This window comes from Trachurus japonicus, chromosome 1, assembly GCF_045865225.1.
Source record: "Trachurus japonicus isolate A0001 chromosome 1, Traja_1.0".
Lineage (NCBI taxonomy): Eukaryota > Metazoa > Chordata > Actinopteri > Carangiformes > Carangidae > Trachurus > Trachurus japonicus.
The window spans coordinates 17,041,855-17,052,471 of record NC_140907.1 but is presented as its reverse complement, the minus strand read 5'-3'; the positions used below and the strand labels follow the sequence as shown (position 1 = coordinate 17,052,471).

The following is a 10,617-nucleotide window of genomic DNA, read 5'->3' as shown; positions in this document are numbered from 1 at the left end:
ACGTTAATGATTAAAGACAACGTTATCAGGCATGTCCATCTATTCGGCTACGTTTACAGTGACCAAACGTCCTCTTTTGCCCGGACATGTCCACTTCTCACGTCCTGTCCGGGGCGTCCGGGCTTTTTTTTTTTTAATGAACTCATGAACATGTCCGGCTGTGTTCGGTATCAGGACCGCTGACCCTGCCAGATTAAATGACTAGACACACCGGGACTGAGGGCCAGACCGGCGCGACCCAACTTCATTCTCGGTCCTAGTCCTACCGGCTCTGGACAACTGCAGTGTCAGAAGGTCAGAATCAAGTTGGTGCCACAGGAGGTAAAAGATGATGGAGACCAGTGTATCGATGGAGAAGGGACAAATTTGGAACACAGAGACATGCACGGAGAATGTTAGGCCAATCTCTGGCCATTATAGCCCTCCCCCCCCCAAAAAGAAGTAACTAAGTAACTTTTACTCTGAGTAAATTTTAAATGAACTACTTTTTACTTTTACTTGAGTAGATTTTTACACCAGTACTTTTACTTTTACTTGAGTAAAATTTCATCAAGGTAACAGTACTTTTACTTGAGTCGATTTTTTTGGTACTCTTTCCACCCCTGATCTTCACTGACTCAATCACGGTTCAGAGAGGAAACATCGACAGCCAATATGTTGCTTACAATCTAACCAATAAAAAACAACCACAGAAGAAAATGTTCCACTTGACTGGCCAATCAGGACTTAGATTTCCTTTAATGGAAAACTCTGCGCAGGTAATGATATCTGTGAGCACAATGTGTTTCGCTCTCTTTCGTCTGTCTGTCATCATCACATCATCACACATGGACGGGCTGCACATTTTTCTGGTCGTTCTCTTTGGTAAATTCTTTGGTAAACTTTTGATGATTCATGTTAGGCTCCGTTTTAAAAATGATATATGTATTCTTCGCAGAAACCTACACCTTATGTACCAGGAGTATTGTGCACATTTCAATTTACTTTTATGGCTTTATTCCAGGAACTGTTTCTTTCAGTCAGGATTTGATTCCCAATTCAGTGTCAGAGGTGACACGAGTCAGACCAGGAGACAACATCACTCTGCATTGTGACTGCAAAATATCAAGTGGAGTATACATAGTGTGGTACAGGAACTGTTCTCATGAGAACCAGCCCACTCTTGTTCTTAAAACAAAAATAGAGACCAGCAGCGCAGCATGGCAAAATCCTCAGACACCTTTACCCCGTTTTGAATTTTTGCCGAACAGTTCATCAGAAACCTACGACCTGCTGATTATGAACACCACTGGTTCTGACGAGGGTCTGTACTACTGTGGAACTGAACAGATCAAGGTGGAGGATAATGAATACATCTCTCCTAAATACATTTACAGTTACGGCAATGCAACAACAAGGGTCATAGTGAGTCGTGGTAAGTTTTCTTTGTGCTTGTGTGAGTGTGAATGTAACCATGAAGACAATGATTGTAACTCTTTTACTAAATGATCATTGTACAGCTCTGATATTATTATTCACTAGAAAAATGCTGCTTGTAGAGCCTCCTATACTGTATGTACCCCAACATAGACACCCTGAAGTGTTAAGAGTCAGTTCTAAATGTGCACTATAATTTTGGGATGAGACATAAATAGGCCTGAACTGGGGAAAAAAGTTGTATATTTGCATGAACAAAATGAAAATTCCAATAAGCTGAAAAATGTCACACACAAGTTGGAGTGTATTCAACTAGTATTTATTCTTAGAGATGTCTATCTGGAACCAATCCACGTTTTTCAAGAGAGAAACGAGTGTTTAATGTGTTTGTTAATGTTAACATGTTTGATCCAGACACGGCCAGTGAACCTCAAGACTGTGCTTTGTACCTGACACTGCTCTACACTCTGTGTCCAGCTTTGACTGTTCTCTCCTCTCTGCTGTCCTCACTTGCGGTTTATCATCTCTGTTGGAAAAAAGGTATCATCTGCATATATATGTCACCTTTTAAGACAAACACTTTAATGTCAAAAATACCCGCAGCAATTCATCTACAAAATTCATTAAAGTCATTAAGAGCCATTAATTCTTTTTTCATTTATTGATTGAGATTGGGAGTAATATGCTGTAATGATTTATGATGATGTCGTATTTATTTTAACAGAAAGAGAACCTCAAGTTGATCAGATAAGACGGGACAGAAACCAAACAAGACTGCATCAGGTATTTACACCAGTTTTCTTTCTCCCTTTCTTTTTTCTTCAAGAATTATAGCATTTAATCATGACCATGATTCTAATCGACAAATGTTAAATCTTAGAAGGAAGATGTGTGTTACGCTGCACTGGAAATCCATCAGACATCACAGAGACCAGAGAGGAATAACACCCAGAGTTCTGACTTCAGCACCTACTCTGCCATCAATACTTCCAGGGTGTAGAGCAGTGATTCCTGACTGTGGTAATCGTGCCCCGAGGGGTAGGCAAAATGGAGTAGGGGGTTGCAAAAATAATTTTAAACAAAAAACGTAATCTCAGATTACAAGGTGTAGTGTTATATAAAATATTAACAGGAGGCAGCAGTCATCTCTGATCCACTTTGTTGGCAGACGGTTATTATAACAATCACGTATTGTTATATTGCATGTCTTTGTGTGCAAATGAACTCTTTTTGACAGTGTGAAACATGACATCACTGCACAACTCGGTGAACCATGTGTGGGGGGTACATGGATGTATAGATATAAGAGATAGAACTACCTAATTGTTTTTGTATAACACCATTCTGTCACTTCGCTTTCCCTTTCAAAACTCTCATTACAATTATCTGTTGCTGATATTGAAACAATATTTCATACCTTTTTCTTTTTCATTAAAAAGTTTTTATTGTATCAAATTGTTTTGAATTTCCACACTGTTCATGGCATTAAGCGTCATTCTGAATATACTGGATAGATTTTATGTAACCTGTTTCCTCACACCACTTAAATAACAGATACAACTGACAAGCTGAAAAGACTAAATAAAAAAACCTTGTGATTAAAAGTGCGTCTGCTGTTGCTCATAACAATTTGCTTCTTACTCATGTTTTTGTCAGATTGAAATTGATCTGTAATTTTTTGGAAAGGTCAGTGCGGGCCACGTTTCTATAATAAGACATGAAAGCTTCAAGCAATTTCCTGTTATTCCAGTTTGCCATCAGCCTTGACCTGTCATCAGCAGTGTTTGATACAACACCACATAATTGCAATACTGGGATTGATTCAGCTATGGAGACTAAAACTTTAATAATTATATTTAAAAAAAATCTGGGTAGCTACTGTGTAGTTAATTTATTTACAAATGCCCCTACTATATCTATTTTAAGAAGTTGCAGGACAGCTCAGAGTTCACAGTAAATGATCTTCACCTGAGACGTGGGCGGTGAGCAAAACTCACAGGAAACCCACAATGACAAACAGACCCTCATGCAACTGCAAAGTTTAACATGCAAACCAGCTGAACCTGCAGTAGTGTTTCAATCACCATACACATTGAGAACAAAGATCACAAAATTATACTTAAAAAGAAATACACATCAAATCATAGACAACAGAAAAGCTCCTCCTCTTGTATAGTTTTTTTTTCCTTAAATCTATCCACTTCAGAAAGCGTGCACACGGTATAAGTCTTCACTGTCTGTTTTCAAACATATCAAAGCCAGAACATAAACAACTCTGTAGCCATCTCAGTTACATTTGGAAGTTAAGTATTACTGACAGCATCATATCAGTTACCACAACATCAGTCACACCAACTGCACTGTACACATCCTGAGTGTTGTTTCATAATCAGACAATGAGATAAAAATAAAGATTTGTGGTTACGTTGTGTGTCTTTATCTCTGTACCACACATCTAGTGGATTTTTTGTAGGTGCATTGGAATATAAATGATTTAATATGAACAATATGTGGGGCGGTGTTTAGCTCACTTGGTAGAGCTGCCGCCCCATGTTGAGGCTACAGTCCTCACTGCAGGCAGCCCCGGTTCGAATCCCGCATTGGGCAGCCCTTTCCTGCATGTCATTCGCCCTCTCTGCCTCCCCATTTTCCTGTCTCTCTCTCCACTGTGCTACCAATTGAAGGCATTAAAAGCCCAAAAAATATCCAAAAATATACACAAGCTCCTGAGGCAACTCTCCTGACCTCTAGTGGAGATGTTATAAACTGAGACAAGTTCAAACTGGATTGCAATTTACTAGCTTGATTTTAACCCTTTGATTTCTGACCCATGTCGTGCACAACCCTTCTAATGCACGACATGGGTCAAAAATGACCCACATTCATTTTCCATGTGATTTTATGCTGGGTGAGTGTTTATTTGCTGTATCTTTTAAATTAAATTAATTTAAATCTTATTATTAGTATTATTTTAATATCTTGTTTTTAATGAGTACAGTGTATTATTTCCATTTTTACTTTCTTATTTTATGAACAAACAAAAAGTCTCAGAGAGAGGACCAGTTAGCTAGGAAGCTGTTGATGTTCTACTGTTGTCTACAATATTATATTTTAAACAACAGCTAGAACATGTCATTATGTTAACAGTTAGCTAGCTTGCTAATATTAAAGCAGAAGTAAGCGATCCGGTCGTTTTGGCTAACTTCTTGTCAGCCGATGGAGTTAGCAGTCCCCGCCCTCGTCCCTACGTCACCACATTCACGCACATCCCTAGGCTGCACACACAGAGAGGACCGCCCCTTTATGCCGTTCTCTCTCCTCATTGGATAAAGGTTGTAGGATACAAGGAAAGTTTTCTCCTCGGCTTACAGCAGAGCAGAGTGACTGACAGACCCGTGTTTCAGACCAAACACTCTATATAAGTGATTGCTGTCGGAAGATATAACTATGTAAGACTTATATTAACACAAATATTCTGCTTACTTCTGCTTTAAGATATTTCCCTTATTGTAGCTGGCTGCTTATTCAAGGTAACTTAAACCTAATGATTTTTTTTTTTTAATAGTGATTTTAACATGTACATTTCTCTGAGAAGAAAATAAAGAGAAAAGACAACATTTGCTTCAGATAATAAAAAAGAAAAGACAGATTTACTGACTGTGGTTCCTATCATTGTAATGGCAAGAATGGCTGGAATGTATGAAACGTATGATCTAGTGGGGAACTGTAGCTGGTGGGCAAAAACAAAACTATTTTTTAAAAATCTTTTGGCCTGGACCAGCCTTTCAAGGCCCCGTTTCCTCTTCTTCACCATGGGCTTCTTTCAGGCCACACTTTACTGTTCCACCACTTCTGCCCTATTCTCATCTCTATTTTGATGTACTGTCAGGAGGCTTCCACATGCTTGAGCTTTACACTGCTGAATGGTCAGAACATACATGTCCTGTGATTTTCACCTTCTATGATTATATTACAGCCTGATGATAGTCAAAAGTCAGACTAAAGTCAGGTCCTGAGACTCAGGACCGAAACGTTGTTCAGCTCAATAAATCTATGCAAGTGATGACAGTGTGCGGGAGCTTTTTCTTATATACAGTATAGAAAATAATGACCTCGCTAATAGTCGGGTCACTTTAGACCTATGTTGTGCATCGAAGGGTTAAAAACACACAAGATTTGGTGGCCCTAAATGAGATTTTATTTGTTTCCCCCAAAACACTCCAAGCGCAAACACCAAATCCCACACACTGATTACCACTGAATGAACAGACATACTCATGTGTTAATTGAATTGAACCCTGGTTAGTACCTTTCTGGTCATGTGGCCCCCCACCCCACCTCCCACGGTTGTGGCCCTAAACAACCGCATACGCAAAAATAAACCTGATCTGTTTCAGCATCCGATCAACTGAAATGGCCTCCTTGTTGGATTTGTATAGACCAGCAAGTACCAGCATCTCTATGTGAGCATGGAAATTATGTCTGTTTCCCTCCAGCTATTACCAACTCTCAGCTCCTGGTCAATTCGATGTCTTCATAGGCTATGTGACCTTAGGTTCATTTTAATTATATTTTGTGATCGTTCTCTTTATACCCTGTGATAATTCTTTACGTTTCACAGGGGGTTGAAGACCTCATATTCTGCTGTTTAGGTCAGATCTGATAAATCTTGCTCAGAGCTCTCTCTGTAGTCTGCATCGCAGTTTACATCATCGTCTGTTTGAGACACCTCCTCCCCTACTTCACATTCATCCTGCACTCCCTTCTCCTCCTCATGTTCAAATATATAATCAAGAGCTTCTCAAGTTGTGAATCGATCTGTTGGTAATATCGACGGCTGCAGATACTGCTTCAGAGTGAGATGTAGGTGAGGCCTCAAACAGGTCTTTGTTATAGTGAGTTCTGTGACCTTTCGCCCACAGACAAAACACTCAGCACATTATTGCAAGAAAGAAGTGATACCTGCCCTGTATTCATAACAACATGAAGATTATACGAAGTGACACGTCAAAGAGTTTTGTCTGGAGTGGGTGTGTGTGTACAGTGCCAGGTGTGGGGTGAGATGTGAGAAATGTGAGAAAACATATCCCAATACACGGCTAAACAGACGGAAGCTGTGTGTGTGTGTGTGTGTGTGTGTGTGTTATCATTATGCAGTATTATTACACAATATTATTAATCCATTATTACAGCATTTTATGGATTTATTTTGTTGTAATTTAGCTTCTGCATGGTGGTTTGGCAACATTAATTTGTCTGCATAAACAACCAGTATAACAACAGTTGTTGTTGTTTCAATCAGAAAAAGATCTTTCTCATTCTTCTAAACTCAAAAACAGGTCTTATCGATTCCACCAGGCGGCCCTTTGCTGCATGTCATTCCCCCTCCCTCTGTCTCCTAGTTTCCTGTCTCTCTCCAGCTGTCCTGTCCATTAAAGGCATGAAAGCTCAAATTACTTAAAAAAAGACTACACAGTATGGATCTGTAGACAAAAGGACAATGCTGTTCATATTATGATTATTATGTCTAACTGGGTTTAACACGTTTCATCATGGCTTAACCACATTTATTAACAGAAGGAGATCCATTTCTTATTAATAATAATAATAATAATTATTATTATTATTATTAATATTAATAGTGGTGTTGTATAGCCACATCCTTGAATTTAAAACACCTGTCTATGGGCTGCTGAGTCTTACTCCATTACAGAATTGTACACAGTATATCTGCATTTAATGAAAGCTTTTCAAACATACCTTTGCTTAAATTGAAGTGCAAAGTCTTTCCCAAAGAAATCTTTATGAATCAGTTCAAAAACAGCACTTAGCATCGCCAAAAAGTCCTCCAATCTAAACACCTAAATAGGTTGTTTAATCAACAACCATGTAGGTCGGTTTTCAACAACCCAGGAGTGACTCAATATTGCACCTACAGCGCCACATTCATGGACCTTGGTTGTCATGGTTAGCATAATAAACATGTCGCTGTACTGCCATACTGATTTCACTGTGGCTTCTAAACTGCATGATTGTTACCATGGCTGCTAAACTACTTTTATTAGGTTTAGGCACAAAACTGTTTAATCAGCCTGCCACCATCACCTGAGCAGAAGACGATGGATGGATGGATGGATGAATGAATGGAAAGACAAACACTACACAGATTTATATCTATAAGAATGAAATGATGCAGATAAGTTTGCTGCTAAGTCCAACATAAGATATTGTATATACAACATACAGTGAATCTAAAAATGGCATCTGGCAGCCTGAAATGACATACTGCATTATTATTTAGTAGTAATTACAGGGGTCTTCTGCATCACAAGAGACCTCTTGTCTCTTAAATTGTAAAACTCATCATCTTATCTGCATATCTATTTTGGGCATATTGAGATATCATTAACCTCATTATCATTAGGCTAATGTCTTCCTCAGAGTGCACCCTCCAGACATGCATGCATTATAAACAGCATATGTGGTAACTCAATCATTATACTGCTGAGGTGGAGGACAATGCTAAAAGTGCAAAACATTTCCGTTCCTGTCAAAAGGAGGCACTATTTGATGTTTTTTTTTCTTCATGATTTCGAACTCACATTGCTACTGGCTTTACAACGTTCAGTCTTCCTCAATGTCCAAGATAAAATGCACTTTACATGCTCCAAATGCTTCCGTATTCCGTATTGCTCCATGTAGACCATTCCCCAACTCAGCTGGAGGTTTGGTAGGTTAACGGGAGATGATGCTTAATTCTTTCACCAATCACAACATCAACAAGTGAAGTGTCACAACCACAGAGACCAACCACAGAAGAAAATGTTCCACTCAACTCACCAATTGGCTGTAACGTTTCCTTTAATGGCAATGTCTGCGCAGGTTATAAGGGCCGTGAGGAACATGTGCATCGTTGTCTTCCAATTTCATGTTGCCATTATACGTGATCATGCTGCATCTTTTTCTGCTCAGTCTCTTAGGTAATTGTTTTCCTACACTTTTTGAAATGTAATTTTAGTTGTCCTAATGAGTTCACACAGCAGATTCTGTATGTTTTTTATGCTTAGCAGGGACCTGTATTTGATGTAATGTGAGATCCCATCACACTGGTCACATGTTAACCTGCTTTTGTAATTGTGTTTGTATTTCAGAAGTTGTTGTTTCGGGTCATGAATGGATCTCTGGATCAGCGACTGAGGTTAAAGTCAGACCTGGAGACAACATCACTCTTTACTGTGACTGCAAAAAATCAGGTGGAGCAAAAATAGTGTGGTTCAGGAACTGTTCTCACGAGTACCAACCATCTCTTGTTCTGAAGCTGGAACGCAGTGATTCCAATGTTCCCAGTCATTTCGATCATCATTTTCAATTTGTGAAAAATGATTCCTCTGACTCCTATGACCTACTGATCGTGAACACCACTGAGTCCGATGAGGGTCTCTACTACTGTGCAGCTGATCGGACCAGAGTTCATATAAGTAATTACACATATGGCAATGTCACAACGAGGATCCAGCTTTGTAAGTACTCTGATCTAAGTTATTTTTATCTGTAAATTATCAATACAGTTAATTTCACTGTTTCACAAACTGATCATCATAGACTTGAGCAATAGCACATTTCCCAATACAATACCGTCTGTATACTGTATGTCATTAAAACTGTTATAAAATGAAGATGCCATTGAGAAATTAAAGCAGGGTTTAGAATATAAGTGTGAAGAAATATTTACTTTAAAATGTTCCTTTCAAAATGTAATTGATCTTTCTTTCTTTCTTTCTTTCTTTCTTTCTTTCTTTCTTTCTTTCTTTCTTTCTTTCTGTCTTTTCCTTTTTTTCTCTCTAAGACCAAATTCAAATGCAACTATTATTAATCAGTACATCCATGTTTGTTTAAAATGATCAGTTTTCACATAACACACCCTTATTTTATTTTGAAATACTTGAAACATGCACACACACAAAATGGAACGGCAGTTTGACAAGCTCTGAACTTTGTTTTTGATATAGACTCTGATCAACCTCCTCTGTGTGAGACTCCACAAGACTGCGGTGTATGCTGGACACTGCTGTTCTCTCTGTGTCCAGCTGTTGCTGTTCTCTCCTCTGCCCTTTCTCTCTTGTTTTATCACCTTTGTCAGAGAAAAGGTACCTGCTGTGCACTAAACCCAGTCCTTATTTTCTCGATTCACTGTGTTGCTGATGATTATCTTATCTTTTCTTTACATATTTTTGTTGAGAATAATTTATTAATGTGGATTTTTTTTTCTTATGCATTCTCTTATCTACAAAATTCATTATCAGATATTTATCAGATGTGAATGAAACTTCAGACAATTTCTTCTCCCTAAAAGTATTGTGTCTTATGTGTTCATTCCTGCAGCTAAAGAACATCAAGCTGACAGGAACGGATCTGACAGCAGGAGGTCTATAGGCAGAGATAACCAGGTAATTTAAACTGAGGATTTTTATCTTGTGTATAAATCTTTCTCATATAAGGTATTTGATATTAGAAACAAAAAATGTGTTGGAAACAGCTATTAACCTTGTCTCCCGATGATGAGCTAATGTAATGATGGTTAACCTATCAATAATGGCCTTTGCTTTAGCAAATACGAAAAATCTAAATGTCTAGTGTAATAAATGTACGTTTCTTCACAGTTACCATGAAATGAAATCAGTTCATGATTGTTGCATCAAATGCCTTTAGGATGAAGATGTGTGTTACGCTGCCCTGGAGATCCGTCACGCATCATCAAAGAGACCAAAGAAGAAGAAAACACAAACTTCAGACTTCTGCACCTACTCTGCCATCAACATCAAGACCTAACAATTTAATATTAGAAAGTGGTATGATGAATTGGTGAGCGGTGGTATTCAACCACTGTATTACTCCAACCGTTCTGTAAATCTGAGCAAAGATATACAGTCAACTACAAACACACACACACACACACACACACACACACAGAATGTGCAGGAATGAGTTCTAATACACAGAAAATAATTTATATATTCAGACTGTGTCCGCTCATCCCAAACTCTTGTTTGATGGCTCAAGTAAAGTCTTTGGTTAACACAACTTCAAGACATCTTCATGTTTTATTCTCTATGCGATTTCTTTAAGCTTTTATCAAAAGGTTATTTTCTGTGGCTATCTGCTTACCAGTTGAGGATAATTATGGTGTATATAGCTATAAAT

The 10,617-nt window shown here is 38.4% G+C and overlaps 2 protein-coding genes across 2 annotated transcripts; both read left to right on the top strand.

The window, feature by feature from the left end:
* Positions 1-827: 827 nt before the first annotated feature.
* Positions 828-2,473, top strand: LOC146991686 (uncharacterized). The gene is made up of 5 exons (XM_085791777.1): positions 828-864; positions 1,004-1,408; positions 1,831-1,956; positions 2,141-2,199; positions 2,297-2,473. The coding sequence occupies exons 1-5, from the start codon at positions 828-830 to the stop codon at positions 2,414-2,416; spliced, it is 747 nt and encodes a 248-aa protein (XP_085647903.1). The 3' UTR covers positions 2,417-2,473.
* A 5,892-nt stretch (positions 2,474-8,365) lies between these two features.
* On the top strand, positions 8,366-10,282 carry LOC146991685 (uncharacterized). Its single transcript, XM_085788357.1, has 5 exons — positions 8,366-8,396; positions 8,568-8,936; positions 9,426-9,563; positions 9,799-9,863; positions 10,126-10,282. Exons 1-5 carry the CDS (start codon positions 8,366-8,368, stop codon positions 10,243-10,245), a joined length of 723 nt encoding a protein of 240 aa, XP_085644483.1. The 3' UTR covers positions 10,246-10,282.
* Positions 10,283-10,617: the final 335 nt, after the last annotated feature.